The sequence below is a fragment of the Siphateles boraxobius genome, unplaced genomic scaffold (genome assembly GCF_051911475.1).
Source record: "Siphateles boraxobius isolate OS27281-9 unplaced genomic scaffold, OSU_SipBor_1 130, whole genome shotgun sequence".
In the NCBI taxonomy this organism is placed as follows: domain Eukaryota; kingdom Metazoa; phylum Chordata; class Actinopteri; order Cypriniformes; family Leuciscidae; genus Siphateles; species Siphateles boraxobius.
This window is the reverse complement of record NW_027508734.1, coordinates 26137089-26160474: the sequence shown is the minus strand read 5'-3', so window position 1 is coordinate 26160474 and position 23386 is coordinate 26137089. Positions and strand designations below refer to the sequence as shown.

Below are 23386 nucleotides of genomic sequence, written 5' to 3'. Positions count from 1 at the left end.
ACATTTCTTGTGAGAATAAAAGGCTAGAGGTGTCAGGAAACAGCATCAGTCCACAGCTGAAAGACCCACTGATAAGAGCCCTGCCGTCTCAGGCCATTAGCCGTGCACTATCTGTAAGCAAAAACACGTGCAACTTCCTACTACTGAAAAACTCTGCGACCCCCTCCCCCAGCACACACTCTTCAAAGATTAGATCTTACACAAGTCTCTTTCATAGAGTAACCTACAATGCCCCATTCAATTTACATTTTTGCAATATGCCTAACAGCCCTGGTTCATGAAAAAGTCACTAACATGAATCAACGATGTGATGCAATGCATTTAAAAAAGCAAATCCACTGGCGTTTGTAGTGTCAGTGAGAGAGTGTGACTTCAACAAGTCAACAAGACTTCAAGCGCTGCTGGTCTTGGACTGCACAAGTCAACACATTTCCGTTGTGAAATTGTCCTGTGACAGCAGCCAAGTCATACGCTGAATTGTGACTCATCTAAAGAGCAGGTATTGTAGAGGTTGCCTGGTGCCAGAGACCCGAGACCAGTTTCAGAGCTGTATTTGACTATGGTCAGAGTTTTTTTCTGGATGAGCGAAGCTGATGCTGGACCACCCCTATCAAGTAACCTCTTTTTTTAGTGATTCATTTTCCCACAGCACAGCATGCTTTAACCAACATGACAGGTGGCGAGTAAAGTTGCAATGACTTCCACATCAAAAGTGGAACTGGAGGAAGTTACAATGCAATTTCTTGCACCTGATCCCTGTAGGAACAGTTCATGTCCTTTCATTAAAATATTGACTAATATGATTAAGCTGCTAAATGGCTTGTTATGGCTGACAGACGGTAGATTGTGAAAAATTGTTTTAAATGCTACAAGTTAATTGAAGCATTATTAACCCATTATATTGTATAGTATGAAACATGGACATTTATTATGAAATTTGATAAAGATCACATTTAACTGTTGTTAAATAGTATTTTTAAGTTTAAGTGCATGTTTGATTATGACAAAGGTGAATGTAAAAATAAAAGAACTGCGCATGAACAATGGACCCTTTTTATATTTCCAGGGTTCTCAAAAACAAGTAATCATTGGGTGAACCTCTATAGTGGTAAATGGGAGATTACAGCATTTATTTTTTTTTATTTTTTTTATTTTTTTTGCAATTGGAGCAAACGGGAAAGCTAAAATCAGCTAAAATAATTTTATTTATATTTTATATATATATATATATATATACAGAGATTGATTATGGCAGTCAGAATAGATAAAGATATCAAATTTACCATCACTCTCTAAGTCGTATTCGAGACACCCTCACAGCAGTTAATTGGTATTTATTTATTTAATGCCAAGGTAATATAAAACAAAGGGTGTTCTAAATGTTCATTTAATTTTGAAAAGTAAATGTATAAATGTATTTTATAAATGTATAAAAGTCTTATGTAAATGTATATAAGACTGGACAAATAATGAACCTGCTTTAATTGTGGAATGACAAAAGCCACTCTTTAAAAGAAAAGCAGAAAGAAACAGCTGCTTGCCGGTGCACAATATGGCATAGGGAATAATCCTATCATAAAATTCACATTTTCTGATACAGAAAAGTCTAAACAGTATACACATGAACCAACTACTGACAATGCACCGGTTGCAGTTATTAGTTGATGTACAAAATGAATCAATTAATGTAAAGCTGGCTGAACAAGATTTTCTCTAGAACTAATGGAAAAGTACTTCAGTTATCTTCTATCTCATCATGACTCATGATACTCAGAGATGATTTTTCAAGCAAAGGAAAATGTATGTGGGCTCAAATTATACTCTCCCTGCTGGAGCTTCCATTGACTCATCACTGAATGCCATTTTGCTTCCTGGTGTAAGTTCAACAGTACTACAGATGGAGATGGGTGTCAAGGACAAGGATAAGGTATTTATTGTTTTTGGAGTTTAAGCACATTTCTAATTATTTACTGTGAATCCCACCTTGCCCTATATTACAAAAAAAAATGATATATTATGTATCATATGTATCCGTGTTTAATATTTCCTTTTATGTGACTTATGGGCAAACACTTATCCAAAGTGACTTTGGGGTCTTTCACACAGGGTGCTTCCTTGTGTCCATCTGTTTTTTTAATTGTTTTCTACATCAAGAGCGCTAGACAGACATCACAGACAATGCATTTGAAATGCTGTATCAAGACAAAAGCAACATGTCATTGTACACTGTCTAGTTTTTTTTTTTTTTTTTACATGGAAGATTACTTGTATAAACAACCCCTTACAGTGCATTCAAGGTGGACTATCTGAACATATTAAAGGCTAAATGGAAGCAACACCAGCACCAGCCATTTGTAAGCTTACTTAAATTGTAACGAAAGTCCACAATATAGCGGCTTAGTAATTATTATTAGCTAGTTTGTAACTAACTCTGTAGTACTTTATTTGGTTGCACCATTTGTTCTTAAGATAGAACGTAGCTAGTAGGTCGTAAGCTCTCCGTAAGATAATGCGTAGTCACATGACGTTTACCCTCAATGATCCAATAGCAGCCTTTAAATATATGAGCAAAAGTTACATTTAAATGTGTGAGTTTCCATTAAATACGATGCTAATATTACAAATAACATAACAGATATTTCATATGTAAATAACATTCAGAAACTTTTATTTGAAATTTATAGGGATCAATAATTAAATAAATGGTGATACATAAAAACATAAGAAATCAGATTTATTTACTATGACTGATTTCATTTGACATGCAAAACATGGACCAATGCAAACAGAGGTGTGCTGTTTAGGATGTTTTAGATCCGCTGAAACAGTGATTTATTCACACATCATGTTCTCTCTCTCTTAAAATGTAAGCAAGTGTAAATGTCTACTGATGCATTTCAGACAGTCTGCTATTTTATTCCATACATTACTCCTGATCGGAAGCTTTCATAAATATTTAGCTTATATGTGGAGTAGTTCAGCTTTATCAAAGTTTAATGGTGCAACGCAAAAATATTTAGTAGTGCACAAGTTGTAACTTAGTGACCCTATACGTCACCAGCCACAGAGTCCCAGCAGCATCTCGGTTCAGATTGCTCTAACTTTTACTAGCCTGTACTAGTGAGGTCTCTGATTCGAAAATATAGAGCTGAAACTAATAATGAATATTTGCAGACTTTGATCGCTGCGTGTATAACTAAAGTGAGTTAATATAGACTAAAAGCATGTGGCAAAAACAAACAAACTGTTGGAGAGAAGAATAGGCTAGGCTATCTAACTGAGCTCTGTAGGTCCCATAAACACAAAAAGTGCAATGGTACAACCAGGTTTTCTGTAGGCCTACACGTGCATGAATATGGATCCTTCAATTAGGGGAAGTTTTTTTTATATCAATAAACACGATTTTGCTACAAAAATCATTCTAATTTAAAGAATATATTATTAGAGCTTTAATACATGTTTATTTACTCTCACCCTCTCCCTCCTCTTAAAAAATATGTTTTAAAATAATGAAAATTAATGCTAATTTGTGTGCATTTTTGTCTTCTTTTTTCTTGTGCAAAAAACTGTCATTATAACTCCAAATAGAGCATATTTTTTCTTTTTTCTTTTACATTCTGATCTGCCATTACCAAATCTTGAGAATTTGAATTCATAAAGAAACAATTTGTTCTTATAAATTCAAAATGAACCATCCATCTCTAACACAAGTTGCTGTTAGCAATTGTTGAAATCACCATCATAAAAAAAAGAAATCAATAAAAATCCACACCATCAAATATAGCATACCAAAATGCACGTGAAGGTTGATCACCGTCATGATCAAATCTTTAGGCTACTCCAGTAAAAATGAATGAAAATATATTTTGAATGTTTCACAAAGCTGTCAAAAGTGACTCTAACTGAAGAATCCCCCAATACAGTACTTTGAGCGTAGGTCAAAAAACTCTTAATATTACTGGTATTATCTTCTAATGGTCGAGCCTGTAATCCCACCTCTGTCTTCGCAGATTAACTTTACCTGTATGAATCTACACTCCATTATAGATGAAATCACAATCAGTGTACCATCCAGAACATCACCTGGAATGCGCGTTTCAGCCTTGTCACCGGAGCATTTCCAATTTTAAACGTGTGTCCTCTTCAAGTTTGTCAAGACAGCGAAGGAACATGATAATCCTTGATATACAAACTGTTCTTTTTCCTCTTACGTTCGTCGGGAGACAGCAATTGGTCTACTTTCTGGAGTGTGCTCGGTCGCTGTTAGTTCAGAACCACCGTTTGCTGCCTGTCCGTGTCGTGCTTTTCACGTGGAGCTCATATCGTGAGAGTCTACCTAAATTCAGGTGCTACGGGTGTTTCATCCAGACTGGGATTCCCTTCAGGCAGCTGAACGTCACGCTCTCTCTCTCTCTCTCTCTCTCTCTCTCTCTCTCTCTCTCTCTCATCAGAACTGACAGCCACCTGAGTTTCAGCACTGTCGCACTCTATAACCATCTACATTATCTTTAGTCTAGCAGAGGACACACATAAACGAACTTACCCAAACGAAACCAAATCGTCCGGTTACAGCGCGATCATTTACGGAGGAATAAAATACCGAAGTTTTGGCGTAGTTAATATCGCGGCTGGGCGACCTCAGCGGTTCCAGCGCTGCTGACGTAGGATGAAGATAAAACGTTCATTTGCATATGCGTTAAGTCCTCTGTGATTGGTTAGCGTTGAATTCATTTCTTTGGAATAACTGGGACCCCCGTTTGAGTCCTCGGGTTGAGTTTTAGCAAAGGTCAATATCATGTCCTTAAAATGTTACTCGTAATCTGTAACATGATTGTACAGTACCAAAACATGAAGTTAGAGAGTTGAAACAAGATGGCCGTGCCGGGAAGTCAGCCAATCAGAGATGGTTTTACATCGATTGTGAATCAGCCTATGGTAGTAGAAGCAGTGGGAGGAGAGAAGCGGAGAAAAGTTGCTGTCGGTCCCTCTGATATTTGATCGCCTCTGGTGGATCTTTTGGGAACGGTTTCTTGTAAACACTGACAAATACAGCAGAAACTGGAGCACGTCAAATGCAAAAGGAGTATAATCATAACGACTCTTTTTAACCAGCGCTTTATCACAGCATGGTTTTCATCAAAATAGAATATATATATAAGCCTATATATAGACACACACACACAGTTGTCAACATTTGAAGTGGATCAAAACCTTTCATCAGTTATACATGTATTTTAAACAATACCCATTCTTGTCTCAGGACAACTTTGATTAACTTTTTTGATCCACTTCAAATGTTGACTACTAATATATATATATATATATATATATATATATATATATATATATATATATATATATATACATACACACACACACAATCTTAAAAGCAGTATTTAGCAAATCCAATATTAAAGCAGTGATGCACAAAATGCCACACAAACAGCAAATTTGTGATCCATGCAGAACCAAATTATATTATTCTCTTGATTTTTAATGTTTTCTCCATAAACAGGAGGAAAACATTTTATTGCAAATATCAACACTAAAAAGTATTCCCACTAAATACAATATCAGACCAGTTTCACTCTTTATGCATTTATTGGCTTTTAACAGATAAAAAAAAAATACATTACTTACACAGCTGAGCTAACATTAGTATTCTTACTGAAACTGCCCAAAATAGAAAGAAAAAAAAAGTTAAAAAAAAAAAAAAAGTCAACCATAAATTTCTAGATAAATAAATGAGCTTATGGACTCTGTTATCGAGGCCATTCATTTAATTGAACTGCTCCACTATTTACACATCAAATCCCATTTAGATCAAACCAGTAGGACACAATAAAAGTGATTTACTAAAAAATAAGGATTAACAAGTCTTACTGAATAGTATTTGTCTTGCTCTGTATTTTACATTAAAACCATTTCATACACGGGATATTACCAAAAAAAAAACCCAACTCAAATAAACCAAGATGCAAAAAAAGAGAAAAAAGCATTCTGTCCTAGTCTGCTAATGTACGTTTCACATTAAGACTACCGGTATTAACTAAATTTCGTGGGGAAAGGAAAATGAAAGGAAACGATCAAATCTATCAAATTATTTGTTAGAAAACCAAATTCATCATTTAGAAGATCATTTCTTACACAAATAAGTGAGGTGATTTGTTGTGCCTGAAAACATGTGCAAGTAACATTATTGGCTAGAACCATCTCTGTGCGTTCAAGCCTCAGCATTGAAATGAACGAGTGGGGTCTTTAGTTCTATACCGGGAACATGTCTAAAGTTCAGAAGCCATTAAAGCAGTTTAAAATTATTTTCTTTTAAAGCTGAGCAAGGGTTTTGCAAATGAAGATGCGGTTCATAGAACTGCATCAGAATTCTATACATGTGGTTCGGCGCAGCCACAGTAGCATAGCGCCCCTCCAGGTGGACAGACTGAAGCACTGAAGGCTCACGTCTGAAGGGGGTTGTCTTCTTTGCTGAAAGGCTGAGTGGAACCAGGCTTCACCCAAGACAGTCCAGACACTGGCAATCCTTTGTTATAATCATCTGGTCGCCGCTATAACAACAAGAGAAGGAATTTGATCACAAACACAGAGGCTGCAATTCATATTTTCACAATAATTCACATTTTAACCAACCCACAAGAACGTAGAAAAAGACAACAGTATATATGAGCGGAAATAGTGTTTCACACACACACAAGCTACTGATTTAAAATGAAGCATGCATCTGATACCAGGAAGAAGCCAGCTTTTACTTGATTGTGAGGAGCAGTCAGGGGAGCGTCACACACTCACTTTATGTGCAAACATCTTCTCTTTTGCCTCTTCATGCACCGCTGGATTCCACGGAGAGAAGCTGCAGAGAGAAAAAACAAATATTACATACAGAAAAACAAATGAGATGAGGTCCAGTCTGATGACTCAATGCTGAACTTTTAACCTCACTGAACAGAAAACTCCTGGTTTCACTTTCACACATGACTTCAGGATTCAAACAGTAAGGCTGCATTTACACTGCAAGGCTTAATCCATAGATCTTTTGACCATATCAGATTTTTTTTTTGTCTAGCCCTCCGCTTCTCCGCTTCTCCCCTCCCACTGCTTCTACTACCATAGGCTGATTCACAATCGATGTAAAACCATCTCTGATTGGCTGACTTCCCGGCACGGCCATCTTGTTTCAACTCTCTAACTTCATGTTTTGGTACTGTACAATCATGTTACAGATTACGAGTAACATTTTAAGGACATGATATTGACATTTGCTAAAACTCAACCCGAGGACTCAAACGGGGGTCCCAGTTATTCCAAAGAAATGAATTCAACGCTAACCAATCACAGAGGACTTAACCCTCTGAGGTCTAAGGGATTTTTGGGGTCCTTGAGGTGTTCTGACATGCTCTGACATTTGTGCTTTTTTCAGTTATTTATAAACATGTTAATGGCAAAGGTGTAAATTCACTCTATATAGCACAAACGGGGCTACCGTAATATTTGAGCAACATGTATGTACATGTTTGTATTTTTTAGAGAATAATGTTTATGCGTGGTTATTGAAAAAACTAAAACTTAAAGTGTCTGAAATAAGGCCACAAAACACATACTAAATATGTGTCCACAAGACTTTTGACTAATGAGTGTTGTTGCCTAGAATTTTTGCTTCAAAATTATCTGAAAATCATCCTGCCTAATCTTTTACACAAAACAATACATTGATTTAAATTTTATAAGACACCTTTTGTTTGGAAAGGCAATATGCGTAGAGGCGTGTTCACACCTGAGAAGACAAAGGCCGGATAATGTGCCGCATAATGAGCTGCATATTAAGTAGCCTTTCACACAGGCTTGTCACAGGATCCCAAAGAATGCAAGGACAAAATAAATTATCTATATATACATATTTTACAATTAGAAATTGTAACCAATTACAAATATGTTACAATTACAATTTTAACAATATTTCAAGTGTATTTCTTTGTAAAAAGTATACATTTTATCATACGTATTAAAAAAGGTAAGGATTCATTAGTTTGAATATTGGAACAAACACTATAATAACATCTTAGTTGATAATTCAATATACCTACTTTATTTTTGACAAAACATCATACTATAGTATATTTAACTATGAGCAGAAATTGGTGAACAAAAGCGTACCTATTTAATGTGACAGTAGTCTTTTTTTACAGTCAAAACTTTATAATCCATCCAAAACTAATCACAAAATCTTTTCTAAACATTCATATTTAGTTTGTAACATTATGTATGATATATTAGCATATACATGTGAATTTGCAGTTTGTTGCTTATACAGACATTTTATTTCAACATATTTCAGTCTAGTTTTACTCATCTTGGTAGGCTATAGCAATATAGTTTGGATGTGTTCATGTAAACATAATGTTTACTAATGTAGGTGCGAGAGTGAATGAACGGCACTAGGGCTGGGCGATATGGCCTAAAAAAAAAAATACCCGATTTTTTCACAAAAAATCCGATTTACGATTTAAATCGATTTTTTTCTCTCCCTACTTAAAATCAATCTGCAGATGACAAAGAAATTGTTCAAAACAAGTTTTAACTTTATTTTGTTTTAATATTCCCTTCTGGGATTTGATCTCAATTAAAGTGCAATCAAAAACAACAAGCCAAAAAGACAAGAGGGCAGGCCCTGTCTTTGAAAACAATGAAAATGTAACATAAAATAAAATGGGTGGATTGGGATTGGGGGGGATGTGTAAAAAACAAAAAAAACTTGCATTACAATAAGTGTATTGTGATTGTCAAATTATTTGGTAACTAAACATAATTTTATTAAGTTTACTGGTATGCTACTGTTTTTATTATAACTTAACACAAATTTCCCAATTTCAATTCAATTCTTGTGAATTGATTCTGATCTTTATTCAATATAAATTCCTTTGGATAAATAGGTACAGTAGATACGTTAATGTGTTAATTGTTCTCCCAAAAAAAAAAAATTCTCCTAATGCTGTAAACGTACAAAGAGCCCTGTCAGCTGGTATTATTAAAGGTTTACTAAGGTTTAATTTACTAACTGAAATTAAATATAATGCGTTTTTTTATTTTATAATGCGTCTAACTAACATGCGTTCTATGGGTCATTAAAAGCCATCCTGAGGTAAATGTAACGTTACGTGACATATGTTGTTCTCCAGCTGTTTTATGGACATCTTTCCGTGGTTGAAAAACACTGATCGATCGATTTTATTACATTTCGGTAAGTTGGTAGTAAAGAGTAGCCTAACAGATGTTCGGTTCACGTGCCGCTTGAACTGAGATCTGCCAGCGTTCTTTCACGTCACATTTACAAGCGCCAAAACGGTGTTTATTGTTTGAATTTTGTAATACAATTGACAGAATCTGAGAATCTGTTTCATATCGATAGTAACCTGCTCTGTCTTGTCTGTCGGTGTCAGTGTCCTCTTTGCTTCGCGATTTTTCTCTGCGTGAGAAAATGGATGTGTGGCGTGAGAGCGTGTAAAAAGTGACAATTGCGTCTCTCACAGTGAACTCGTGAGAGTTGGCGGCCCTGCAGATTCAGCTTGTAGCCTAAATGTTTTCGGCGGGTGTGCTTCTGCTGCCGCGGTCCTGCTCATTTGCCATGTTGTTTGTGTATCTCTATCATGGCAAGCGCTGAGCCCGGTCGGAACTACGGGAGCCCAGATGGGAGCGTCGGCGGTTGTTAAAGAGAAAACCGATTTTCATAAAAAAAAAAAAAAATCGGCGTAAACTACACATTCGAGTTAATCGATAAAATCGATTTATCGCCCAGCCCTAAACGGCACAGACACGCGCTGTATAACTGTAGTAAACAAAGCGCGTGCACCTGTGCCGTTCATTCATCATTTAGCCTACACACATTCATATTTAAACAGTCTTTTTGCGGTTTACAGTCAGACACTATTCAATATCGCGATTAGAACAAAGTTATTAAGAATAAATGACTTACTACATCAGCTGGATCCGTTGCTCCTCGAAATGAAACTACCAGCACTTTTGATACATTTTCCAGGGTTATTAGATAGTATTATTCCTCACAGTGAAAGGATACACTGTGTACACAGCTGTAGTAATATACTTACAAAACACGATGTGTTTTATAATCCAGCTGGTGGGCATCGGCATGTTTGCATAGCTTGCCCTAGATCATTTGCGTTTGAATACCGTGCGCTCTCCGTGGGCGTGGCACATTAACGCGTAATGAGGTATAATGAGCTGGAAAGAAAAATACTGACATCTCTCTCTTTTCATACAGATTACATAAACTGAGAATATTAGTTTTTTTATATAAATTAATTCATTTAAAAGAAGAGAGTTCAAGCTTCATTATGGAAAAACACTCGTGCCTGTATGACAAGTAACCCATAAGTTACAGTTATTTTTCGGACGCGTTTCAGAATGGACTTCACTCACAGAGGAAAAGCAAAACGCGCATCATGTTTATTTTTCTTTATTTGGTGAAAAGCACAACCCTTTGTTTTTATTGTGAGTATCCACAAAAAAAATAGACACTTATCAGTATCTAATGATGTACAACACTTAATATGTTAGATCAAAATTAACAGAGTATTTTGAGTTTGTTTTGCACTGATAAGAAAAAAAGCAAGACTATCGCGCCCGCGCGATAGCCGACTCCAGGGGGACGCATGTTTTTTTTTTTTTTTTTTTTTATGTGCGCAACAATATAAAATCTGTGTCAGATAATAAAAATGCTATTAAAAAAACAACAACTAAAACGTGGCCTAGTGTAAACATAGCCTAAGAGACCATAATTATGGAGGAAACCTCCACAACACAACATCTGATTGTTGTACTTGCCTTATTGCATAAGGGTCATCGATCTTGGGCTGATCAAACAGGTGACTATTGCATAGCTTGACACTGTCTACCACCTTGCTTTTGTAGAGCTGGATGTCTTTTTCATACCTGCACAGAGAGCATTGATATTAGTAAGTAAAAGCAGTCAAGAGTACAGGACTTCAAAACAATCGTATAACTACTGGGAGGCACAGCTAAGAGGAAATGAATGCAGGGGGGACAAAAGCTAAACAAGCTTTCATCTTGAAGTGTGAAGCCAAGTCTGAGGTTGGACTAAGCTTGAAAGCACCATATGTCTTCAGATGCACAGGAAGTAAAAATAAGCTCAGAATAACATAGGCAATGCCAAAACACGAAAGAAAGAGAGATTGTGGTTACTTAATTTCACTGTAAAGCAGAAGCAAATTCAGTGGCTGACACTCTTATCTAGTGACTGTCACAAGTGTTAGTGCTCGGAAGAGTTCATACTGTGGGGACTACAAAAATGATACAGAATCCACCACTCACAGCACAGCAGCCTCTGGGTTGAGTGGATCCATGGTGTTGATCTTATAGAAGATTGTGCGGGCGTACATAAGAACCTGCCAGATATGGTTGTGGTTTCGTCTGCAAAATCAGAGAAACATAAATAAAATCCTTTCCCCATAGTCACAAAAGTTTTTCCAAAATAACCTTGAGCCCCTTTAGACTATGGCAACTCCATGAAGGCAATAATGATAAATGTCTATGTAAATATAATTTTCACCTTATTTTTAGCACCTCACTTTAAACACATTTTTATTAGCTAGTTAGTTAGTTTATTAGTTATTTTTCCTTGTCATTACTTATAATATTTCTAAAGCATTATAGACAAAATATGTAGACAATCATGCCAATAAAGTACTTTAAACAATTGAAAACGACAGCAGGGATTTATTTCCTTTTAAACAGACCTCCATTTGGTGAAAGCTCTTCTCACATCCAGCTCGCCAGAGACTGGGTCCACTAGTGGGTGGAAAACTGGGGTGTCGAAAACAACCCTCTGAAAGAACACACATAATTGCAAAAGAAAAGAAAAATATATTAGCTCTTCTAATGACTGCAAACTGAGATGACAAATAGATATAGCCATAGTGAAAACTTCAAAATTAATTGTTCAAAAGGTTTCGGAACCCTCTGGATCATATTTTTAAGACATTAATGATTACTGAAGAAACATATCTATATTCAGTTATATAGACAATCCATGAGTTAAGTATTTATTAATTTCTGTGACTTTTGCAAACCTGGAATAAGAAACTCATTGAGGAAATCATTGAAACGTAAATAAAATAAAAACACCTCTTCTGACTTGATAAAGTTGAGCAGGGCTAAAAGGGGCTGGGGGACACAACAACACTAACTCTAGTGGATCCTCAAACTGTCTGGAAAACCTCATACAGTAGCTCCGCCCGGCTCAATCGTGAATTAAAGGATTAGTTCACCTCAAAATGAAAATGTCCTAATAATTTACTCACCCCAATGCCATCCAAGATATCCATGTCTTTCTTTCCTCAGTGGAAGAGAAATTACGTTTTTTGAGGAAAACATTTCTGGATTTTTCTTCGAATAATGGACTTCAATGACAACCAACATTTTGTAGTCAAAATCAATGCAGTTTCAAAGGTCTTTGAAGTGCTTTAACGGACTGTGCACGATCGCAGCTGAGGAGAAGGGTCTTATCTAGCGAAACGATGGGTCATTTAAAAAAAAAAATAATAATAATTATATATACACTTTTTAACTACATTTGTTCGGATTCTGCTGATCTGCAACGCGCTGGGAACTACGTCATCCCATTGAAAGGTCAGGCTCGATGTCGCCGGCGCCAGCGGAAGTACCCAATAATATCTGTCTGCAGAGCCACAGTTTTACCCCAGCAGTTTCACCCCCAGCAGTTTTACCCCGCGCAAGCGTAGTTTCACCACAACAGTTTTACCAGCGCATGCGCAGTATCACCACAACAGCTGTACCTGCACATGCGCTGTCACATTTTTCTGTCCTAAAACGATCTAATGGTTATTGTTACCAATTATTTTTGCTTATTAGTTATTTTTTGCTCCTACTGTTGCTCGCAGGCCTTCAGGGTCCTTTACTGAAATAAATCAATGCTTGTGTCATGAACAGTTTAATCTTTTACGTTTTTCCTCCAAAAAATAACAGCCTGGTATAACATGTAGCCTACTCACTTATTGTTCAATGTAGGGTTGCCAATGCCAACCGTTCCGTATAATACGGAATCGTCCCGTATTTGAGACATAAAAGTCTTGTTCCGTATTGAACTGATACGGGAACGCACTTTGTTCCGTATTTTTGAGAATCAATTCAGTGCTAATTCATGACAGACACATAGCTTCTAATGGCTATATGTCAGACAGACTATGAACGAAGACATATTAGTAGGCTATAGTAGGCTAATTTCTCCCCCTGTTTGTCTATGATCAGCCGCGTAGCGTTTTTAACATCTTGGAACATCATCAGAAGGATTAATGTGTAAACTTGAACACAGATGAAACAAATGACTTGAACACAAACTATTTATAATAATTTCAAATAAAACTGCTGTAGTGAAACAGTGCAAGCACGGGTGAAACTGCTGTGGTGAAACTGCTGTGGTGAAACTGTGGCTCTGCGGCTCTGCAGTCAGACCCTTCTCGAAGTACCGCCCCATTGTTTACAAAGCGGCCAATACAATTTGAACTATCCTCCTTTGCACGGTCGAGTGGGTCGAGTACTTCCGCCGGCACCGGCGACATGGACATGACCTTTCAACGTGATGACGTAGTTCCTGGCCTGTTGCAGATCAGTTCAATCCGAACAATTGTAGTTAAGTCTTTTTTTTTTTTTTTTTTTAATGACCCATCGTTTCACGATATGAGACCCCCTCTCCTCAGCTGCGATCGTGCACAGTCCCTTAAAGCACTTGCATTGATTTGGACTTCAAAATGTTGGTTGTCATTGAAGTCCATTATTCGAAGAAAAATCCAGAAATGTTTTCCTCAAAAAACTTAATTTCTCTTCCACTGAGGAAAGAAAGACATGGATATCTTGGATGGCATTGGGGTGAGTATATTATTAGGACATTTTCATTTTGAGGTGAACTAATCCTTTAAGTGCTGCACACATTTTGTTATTTAAATAAGTACAGCATTTTCTTTACTCAAAAAAGACGATGCTTAAAAAGGCTAAGGCTTTATGTATTTGAGGAGTGGAGAAGAGGGTCTTAGTCTGGTATTTGCTGTCTAGTCATATCCAATTCAGCCTGTGCATAGCACTACATCTTTTATAACACAACATTTTGGCTAAGTGTATTTAACACCAGGAAAAACTGAGTGCCCACATAGCTACAATAAACTTTGTAACCTGGAAGTTGATAAATGTAATGCAATCTACTTACTGCCTCATAAAAACAAATATTCAACATTCGCTGGAAATATTAATAATATAAAATGCAAGTTTCTGACCATACATAAAGCCACGGTACTAACTTGATTTTTAAAAAATAGTTGTTTTTTTAATTTCCTGAATAGCAGCGGTTCTACACTAACCTAGGCCTACCATTTTTGCTGGTTTAAAAACACACACACCACGCTGGATATTACCTGCAATTCTTTTTCAAAACTCCTGAGATCCAAAAGATAATGCAAGCACATTGTTAAGCCCATTTTATACTTCTGCGTCGAACTTACACCGTAGCTACGCCGTAGGCTGTGCTCTCCAAAAATGTAACAACGCGACAATTCTACGCGGACGCAAGCGCTGTGATTGGTCTGCTCAAACCACTCCCTCGGGTTTCACATGCTCCCTCTGCGTGCGTCAACCCGGACAACGACGCAGAAGTATAAATTAAAACCAATGCGTAGTCTACGGCGTAGAGGCTCCGGCGTATGTCCGACGCAGAAATATAAATCAGCCTTTACTGCGACTTCCCTTAGATGACTTGACAGCTGAGCGCAGGCATTTCACTCGTATTGGATGCATAAACGTAACATTTACATAAGCCGTACTATTTGAATTCAAGATTGGTTGACTTCCAAATAAAATTATCAAATAAAAAAAAAAATAAGTTGTTAATGCTAATTTTAAATTGTTCGGAACAGTTAAACTTGGGTTTTGTTTTTGTTTGTTCCTGTAAAAATTGTGTTCATTTCTGGTTTTTGTTTTCGTTCCTTGAACCGGTTCAGAGGCCAAGCAGCCAGTAATGTTCTGTTCCTAGACACACCCTGATGTCATAACATCATCAGTTACAGATTTAAGATTAAAGTATTTCAACATTCCATTTGACATTAAAACACTGAATAAAGACTACAGCAAGGTCTGTCTTTACCATGGTTAGCTTAGGCAATAGATTAGCCTGCTGTGGTGGAATCTGGTGTCTTTCTAGAAACCAAATTCTATAGAAAAGCTGTTTATCACCACTGTTTTTTTGTTGTTTTTTTCAGACCTATACATGACAAAAAATAAAATTGCAAATATTTTCAATTGTAACCAGCTGATGGAAAATAAGCTTTAAAAATGTAAACAATCTGGATAAGGTAACTAGAATTATTTACAGAGCAGATGAAATGCCTAAAATCATTTATCATTAACTAATTGATCTTCTCTTTTCTTAAAAAATGGTTTAAAGGATGAAATGTGAGGTTTATTTTACGAAACTTTGTCAAAACTTTATTTAAACATGTAGTACATGTTGATAGATAACATGTTATGAAACAAGTCACTCAACAAACATGTTTTCGTAAACTTAAAACCTGTCCGTCATTGTTAATGTTATTATTTTAATGTTTATCTAAAACATTATTGTATTTTTGTTGCGTGTCAGTTTTTGATATAAAACTTGGTGAAATGATTTCACTGTGTGTATCAGAACTTTTTTAACATTTCCAGCACATAATATTGATAACAGTGATCATTTTGATCACTATAACCATGACATGTAATTTTCATACAGTTTCATCTCTACATCACAGCAAGTCATGGATTGAATGAACACAAGCCGCAATGCCCTGATCATGTTACAACTAAAAAAAATCAGTGGAAAGATGTATACCATACTTACAGGACAGTCTCCATCTGGGTAGTTATCAGGAATGTAGACGGTAAACTTAAAAACACCATCTTGGTACAAGCCATGCCGAATGAAAATCACACCAAACCACACTGCAACAAAAAATATATATATATACATTGATATATACTTGACAGAGCAAATCAGCAATCAGTGTTGGGAGTAACGCGTTACAAAAGTAATCCATTACAGTTACATATTACTTTTTGGTGTAACTCAGTAGTGTAAGGCATTACTAATCAATTTTCAGTACTATTTTACTATATTACACGTTCAGTTACGCTTGCGTTACAACACACTTTTAGTTTTTTTTATTGTAAAAAAACAACAACAAAAAAAAACACCAAGACCGCGAGACATTAACGAATGAAAAATGCTAGTAGGCTAAGTTACCTGTTCCTGGTCAGTCAATAGCCGCGTGTGGTGTCCAAGTTTGTAAATAAAGACTAAATGGATAGCGTCTGATATATTTTTTTTAGCGATTTATTATTTACAGGAGTGCCGTGAGGCATGATTTCGGCCTCTGTGCTCGCGCTGGCCAGTGGAAAAGCGGCTAATGGGTGAAGATGGCATGAAGACTGTAAATTCGCGAGATGGACGTATGTGCATTAGGCTACTCTATTTGTTCTGCGTTTTCTTTCTAAACAGTTAGGCTATGTTTAGGTGGTATTTTTCATGTTTTCATCACGCAATCATGTTTTTGATGCGGTGGTGACGCGTTCACGTAACATGATGTAAGGAAAGCAACTAAAAGCTGTCACAAAAAAACGGCAAAAGCAATGATTATGTATATGTCAAATATAGCAAGGAGACATTTTAATTGTTTATTAATAAAGATGAAGTTGATGCACATTCATACAGATAAGCAGAGAGCAGTCCGTTTTCTTTCGTTTTGAATTGTTCTGTTTACAAGTAGACATTTCAATATATATATATATTTTTCAGGTCTGTGAAGTAGGCTAGGCTACCTTATAACCTACGCTGAGTTTCGGTTAATTTATGAGATGCGCACCAGTTCACGCGCAGGCGCCTCCGTGTCGTGATCTATTGTCTGCTATATTTACTTATTTATTAAATCCAGGCAATTGGTTGTTGAAATATTTTATAATGTTAACTTCAAAATTCAAATAATACTAATAGTAATTTAAAGATGTGGTAGTATTGGATCTGGACGGGAAGGATAACTCTTGGAGTTGGAAGGGGTGTCTCGCCATTCTGCAGATTCGTGGATCTGAGTGTTTCATATCGCATATCGTTACAGCCTTAGACTGTTAAGTTATACTACTGTATAGCTATTTTGGTGAAAGTAACTCAAAAGTAATACAGAAGTAATGTAACGCATTACAATTCTGCGACAGTAATATTGTAAGGTAATGAATTACTTTTAAATTACTGTAACAAGTAATGTATAATGTATTACAGTTTGGAAGTAACTTGCACAACACTGTCAGCAATACAGCAATCAATTTAACTCTTCAGCTCAGTTATTGGACATTAATAATTTCACAAATTATCAATTTGATGCAAAAACTGCAATATATAAAAAAAAACAATGACTAACGCTGCCTTCCATTCAAAAACAAATTTCCACCAATCCTAGCATTTGTTTTGAATGCGTGCGAACATATTGCATTTAATTTCATTGAAAGTGTGCATTTATCATTAATCATGCCAGCATATTCACGTGACAATGCATCCTCATCCTGACAGTTGCAGAATTCCACACAAGGTTCCAAGTAGAAGTTAATTGACTGCACATTCTGTTGCACTATTCCAGACAGGAAGTTGGAAATTCTTTTTGAGTTGAATGGAATGCAGCATAAGAACCTTCTGCGTGAGAGTGGAGGAAGACATTCTTACTCAGTGCTGATCTGTATGAAGGCTGTACATAGATACCCGGGAGCTTCTGCTTGATCACCAATGTGCTGCAACAGAGACATGGTCACAATTGTCCATTTCAACAATACACCTAAAAATCTAAATACCGCATAACCTAAAGATGTTGCTACACAACTCCAGGGAAAATCAGAATAACAAATGTGAATAACAGGCTTGATGCATATTCTTAGATGGTTAGGTTACATAAACATAAAATCTTATTCTATCTTGGGTATGTTTTAGGATGTTTTATAGTCATTTAAATCAACACTACTAAGAAGTCACAACTATTACTGCCCAAAACCTAGTGGAAGCCTGTGGATCTGATCTCCTGTACAATTAGAATTAGATAAAAAAGTGTGCACATCCAGCAGGCAAAAATCTCAACGAGGGTTTCATCAAAGATACAGTAAAAACAGTAATACTGCAAAATATTATTAGAAATAAAACAAAAATACTTTTCTATAGGGCTAACTTCTAATAGTCGAGGATTCGACGATTCGATTCGGAGAGGTCTGATTCGACTATGAACCTCATAGTCGAATAGTAGGGAAGTGTTATTTAACCCATAGGGGTGTGACGGTTATTATATAACGTGAGACCGACGGTTATAGTTGATCACCGTCATTAGAACTCTATAACCGCCAAAACCGTGCTATTAAAATATTTTTTACAAACATTTTTTATCATAGAGAATGTTTAAATACTAATATCATCTTACGAGGGAAACGGAAGCGGAGTTAGTGTTGCTTCGGAGGCTGAGTGCTGGAGAAGATTCGGGAGAGGTCTGTGCACCTTTACCGATCAGAGCGTGCGCTGACACCGAGTAAAGCCTTGTTTATACCAGACGCGTCCGCACAAGAGCGAAGGTGCGCGCGGCAAAAAATGACGCGTTGGGTGCGCAAGACCCCATTTCGCGTGGGTGTGTGCACGGCTCTTTCTGTAGCAGCGCGCGCGACGCCGCATCCGAGGATGAACGACTTCAAGCCGTTTTTTTTTTTTTTTTTAAGGATTCATTTAATGGAAAGCACATTCACTTCTAGTTGTCTTGCTGTTCATTTTAAATAAACGTAGAGCGAGTTGTCCTATAACAGACGAACAGATATTCAACCGAACGTCTAGCTGCTATCTAAAAAAAAAAAAAAAAGGTTCCAGGTTCGACTATGGCAAAATCTAACGAATCAGATTCGACTATGAAAATCCTTAGTCGAAAACAGCCCTACTTTTCCATTTGAATACATTTTAAAATGAAATTAATCTTGTAAATGTCAAAGCTGAATTTATCATCATCATTACTCCAGTCTTCAGTGTCACATGATCCTTCAGAAATCATCCTAACATGCTGATTTCGTGCTCAAGTAACATTTATTCCTCTTATCATTATCAATGTTGAAAACCATTGTGCAGTGCTGCTTGATTTTTTGAAGGATCATGTGACACCAAAGACTGGAGTAATGACACTGGAAATTCAGCTTTGTCATCATAGGAACAAATTAAATTTTTAAATTTATTAAAATTGAAATATTATTACAATTTAAAATAATATTTTTCTCAGTATTACTGTTTTACTGTATTTTTTATTAAATAAATGCAGCAATGTTAATGGGCAATGTTGCCGTCAACGGGCAACCAGATGAGACACAGGGCCCACAACCGATCTAAATTATCCAGATAGAAATGTATTGCCCATTTTCAATGGGAAAGTGCCAAAACAATCGCTCGGCAAGATTGCCCAGCAACATTGCTCAAAAAGTTGCCCTGTGTATCATCACCTTTAGTCTGTCCAATGAAGGTCACTTTTGGTGAGAACAAGCAATAAATTATGTTTTTTCATTTAAGGAGCTGTGGTGTGCCAACTTCCTCATGTACAATTATCTACGAAAGCCAATGAATAACAACGGGCCATTACTCACAACTCAGCAAGCAGCGAGTACTCCAGGTAGAAAGGGCCGTACGAGGCGTGGGTGCCATTGGCAGACTGTGTTGAGGAGGCTGGAGAGGCAGCTTTAGTGATGGGGATGGCATTCTTCGGGATGGAGGGAAGCTGTTTCTTACCAAACAAAGGACGAGCTGGACTGGCTCTCTGCTCCCCAGGACCACTCTGCTCTTCAGCGTCAGATCTCTGCACACACACGCACCAACAAATGAAACTCATAGTTGTTTTACCCTTTCCTTTTGTTTGCTAGTGTTAATGTTTTAAACATTTGGAATTCCCAGGGCCAAATTTCTCTAGTACTCAACCTGCCTAATAACGTTACTGTTCTAGACCATTTCTTCAAAGAAACACATTTTCATTGCAGTAAATGTTCTAGTTAATGAAACAAGCAGTCATACTTTTTAATTGTAAAACAGTTACTAGAATCAGAAAATGAGTTTTATAACAAACAAAAAAAGACAATAACATATTTAATTTTCTTTCTTTTGATTGAGTGAAATGTGATCTTGATAAGTCAAGTCATGCTATTCACCCATTATAAATCCATATCACAGAACTCAGAAATGGAGAACACTTTGAGAGTTTGTTTCTTTTTTAAATTTTTTCTTAATCATGATGCGGTAATCTACCAATAAGCATGATCTAGCACTGTTAGACTCGCCTAATACATTTTACCTTATTTGAATCCATTATGCAGAATTTCTCTTAGCACAGAGAGAAAAAAAACCCTGCAGACTCCATCTGGGCCTCACTATAATTCAAGAGACGAAAGTAAATATCAGACACCAGAAATTCACAAGCAGTAGGGGCTAAATGGAAACAATAACTAATGCAGCAAACGGATTCAGCGATTCAGGACATAGCCTCTAATAAAGCCAACGAAAACAAATTCAAGCTGAATAATCATAGAATTCAGTCAAATAAACCTCTCAAAGAAATAACAAACAGCTAGTCTAAGTGTCTACCATAAATCAATGAGACAACGCAGTTGGGTCATGAGTCAGCATCTATTAAGAGACAGCTGAATTTAACGTCTTTATGACAGCTGCGACACCACGCCACACCAAAGTCAGGACGACAACACCTCTGTGCAACGAACAAACTGTTACTTCTTTTCTAAGTTAAATGCATTAATTGACTGCAATTCTCAGACTTCAGCAAGAGTTTAAAACAACCATAACTTCAAAATGAATCAATGTTTTTCTAGAAGAATGAGCCACTAGCCTAAAAACACCCTCCTCCACCACAAAAGCTTGTGACTTTAGAGAGGCGGTCACGGATCTGTGCGAAATCACCTTTAAACCCTTAGCCTCCCACGTGAGTTCCTTATTGAAGAAGTCACCTGTTGTAAACCAGTCCATTCCTCTTAGTTTGTGCATTTAGACTTCAGGTAAAGCACATTGGGATATGCTGCATAACAATGTCAAGCAGTACCTCAAGATTTATAAAAAAAATAAACAGATATTTTTTTTTAAATATAAATATATACACATTTATAAGCCCACTATATTCATATATTTGCATCCCATGTAAAAAGTACTGGCGTTTACAAGACGACATACAGGTGGACTGCCTAGAGTTCTGCTACAAGACCCGAGCACGACGGGTCCCGAAAAACGTAGTTTTTTTTGGGTCGGTTTAGGTTTGAAAAAATTTAACATAATAAATATATATATATATATATATATATATATATATATATAGATATAGATATAGATATAGATATGTATATACACGCACTCTCTCGGTCACAACACGGCAGACAGGTTCAGGCCGGATTTAGGCCTCAAATTTAACAGCATCTGTTGGGTCAGGCATGATCAAGTCAAGTGTTCTCAGGTACGGGCCAGGTTCTGGTGTAAATTTAAAGGCTTTTCAGACTTTTAGGACTGCCATACTTTACCTTACGACCAGCGTTTGTCGACATGCTCCAGAATGGGTTCATTACTCATTGAGCTCTTGATGGGTGTATGCTTGTCCACTTTTTGGTGGCATCCGAAGAATTCGCTGTGAGAGAGAGAGAGAGAGAGAGAGAGAGAGAGAGAGAGAGAGAGAGAGAGAGAGAGAGAGAGAGAGAGAAAAAGTGCTGATGAGAGCCTAGATATCTGAAGAACACAATGGGCAACCTGATGCTGTATGGCAGCTGGTGGCAATCCAATCCCCAAAAACCATGTTGTTGCCGGTGCTATTGAGAACTTCAGTGAGGTACAGTATATAATGCGGGGGTTTTCAATCTTTTAGATGCCATGGACCCCCAAATATGATCATCCTCATGTAAGGCACCCGCATCCTAACAGTCAGCGATATGTTTGTATGTATAAAGACCCGAATTATTAACTTAAAAATCATATAAAATTATAACCAAGGTGAGTGAAATTTCAGTAGAAACGTGACAGATGTCAACGCCTGGCACACAGGAAGAACCGCCTCAACTAGAAACAAGAGCTCTGACTCCTCATAAAACAATTGCCTTCATGTTTCCCTGACACTCACTGCAGACAGCTTTGTTTCATGACATGTACACTTTAGCGTTTAATAAAGTGTTCTCTAGGTGAGAACGCAGTTTTTAAAGCAAGGTTTAAGATAGCAGCTACTGACACGGTATTTTGTAAATGGACTAAGTTAGACTAACGTTAGCCTTCATTTAGCAAAACCTTCGTAACAAACGGCCTTCCACTTAACTTACCTGCGACAAATACTGTCACCTGTTTGAAGACATGTCACACAGTAACTTGTCCACATGTGAAATAGTTTGAGACTGCTTTTTAATGCCGCACCGTTAACCAAATCACCGACGACACGGTTACCCGAATAATCTCAGACAAATACTGAACACGCCTCTAACTAACTTGACAGGAAAAGGCGGGACATAAACATAAACTAAGGGACGGTGATTGGATTTCATTGTGATTGACAAGCTCTTAACCCTATCAAACATTAAAAACAGAAATCCACAAGGTTAAATGTCTCCAGGATAACGTTTAGACAGCAAATATTAGGTATATACCGATCATTTTAGATCATTTAAAATCGTCTGGGAAGGCATCTGCCGCAAAGTGTCGGAAAGTTGTTTTAAATCAGCTGACCTCCGGTGTTGTTACCTCGAGTTGTGAGCTGAGCGGACGAGATTTGTAAATTTGATCTTACAGTACATACATGGCGTATTTCCGTTAAACGTTCATATATATTTCTACATTAGAATGGACTTTGAGAAACTTACCGTGCTTAAACTCAGGACATTTCGCACGTTTTTAAAACACGTAGTATCCACCCTCCCAGTTGACTGCACGGAATGGATTCGCGTTCTGTCATTGGCTTATAGAGACGCACGGTATATTCTATTGGTGCTTTTCCCTGTAGCTATATCATATCAGACCAAAGTAGTAAACTCGGATTGGTCCCTTTAATCGTGGTTTTATGGGAATTTATAAAACAGATTATTGGGTAGCTTTATTAATGCATAATAAGAGGTCAATTAATTACGAGCCTCAGTGCACCTTTTACAGTTAACCATTCCTTGTCATAATAATAGGATGTCTAATAGTTTTCTTTTTTTATTAGTTTTATAAAACAATACTTCAAATATGCATGCGTTTTTACACGTTTACAGGTGAAATATCAGGTATCTTACAAAA

At 36.9% G+C, this 23386-nt stretch overlaps 2 protein-coding genes across 21 annotated transcripts in view; both read right to left on the bottom strand.

Annotated features, from left to right (window-relative positions):
• The window catches only part of chd9 (chromodomain helicase DNA binding protein 9), an 85210-nt gene extending 80367 nt beyond the window's left edge, over positions 1 to 4843 (bottom strand). For 9 of the 11 annotated variants that reach the window (XM_077228916.1, XM_077228913.1, XM_077228919.1 and 6 more), the window contains exon 1: positions 4544 to 4843. The gene's annotated coding sequence lies outside the window, so the exon portion shown is untranslated. Of the gene's footprint in view, positions 1 to 4021 lie in introns of all 11 variants that reach the window. The other 2 variants (XM_077228915.1, XM_077228914.1) reach the window with 2 other exon arrangements.
• Positions 4844 to 5582: 739 nt separating this feature from the next.
• On the bottom strand, positions 5583 to 23074 carry aktip (akt interacting protein). 10 transcript variants are annotated; one of them, XM_077228930.1, is made up of 11 exons: positions 22972 to 23061; positions 22759 to 22865; positions 21655 to 21758; positions 19729 to 19937; positions 17798 to 17862; positions 15929 to 16029; positions 11784 to 11872; positions 11359 to 11457; positions 10852 to 10959; positions 6805 to 6865; positions 5583 to 6563 (listed from the first exon to the last, which is right to left on the bottom strand). In XM_077228930.1, the coding sequence occupies exons 3-11, from the start codon at positions 21694 to 21696 to the stop codon at positions 6456 to 6458; spliced, it is 882 nt and encodes a 293-aa protein (XP_077085045.1). In that variant the 5' UTR covers positions 21697 to 21758; positions 22759 to 22865; positions 22972 to 23061; the 3' UTR covers positions 5583 to 6455. The 10 variants fall into 10 exon arrangements, with proteins under 10 accessions (XP_077085045.1, XP_077085048.1, XP_077085054.1 ...); XM_077228933.1 differs by lacking the exon at positions 22759 to 22865 and adding an exon at positions 20427 to 20502 and having other exon boundaries at positions 22972 to 23033; XM_077228939.1 differs by lacking the exon at positions 22759 to 22865 and adding an exon at positions 20427 to 20502 and having other exon boundaries at positions 6765 to 6865; positions 22972 to 23031.
• Between the last annotated feature and the right edge of the window lie 312 nt (positions 23075 to 23386).

Excerpts from the sequence above, each read along its gene's own strand:
- aktip (XM_077228929.1), bottom strand. The coding sequence starts at position 21,696 with ATGAACCCATTCTGGAGCATGTCGACAAACGCTGGTCGTAAG. Across the intron at positions 17,863-19,728 it reads TACTCGCTGCTTGCTGAGTT|CACATTGGTGATCAAGCAGA; the intron begins GTGAGTAATGGC and ends TCTCTGTTGCAG. Across the intron at positions 6,564-6,804 it reads AGAAGATGTTTGCACATAAA|CGGCGACCAGATGATTATAA; the intron begins GTGAGTGTGTGA and ends TTGTTGTTATAG.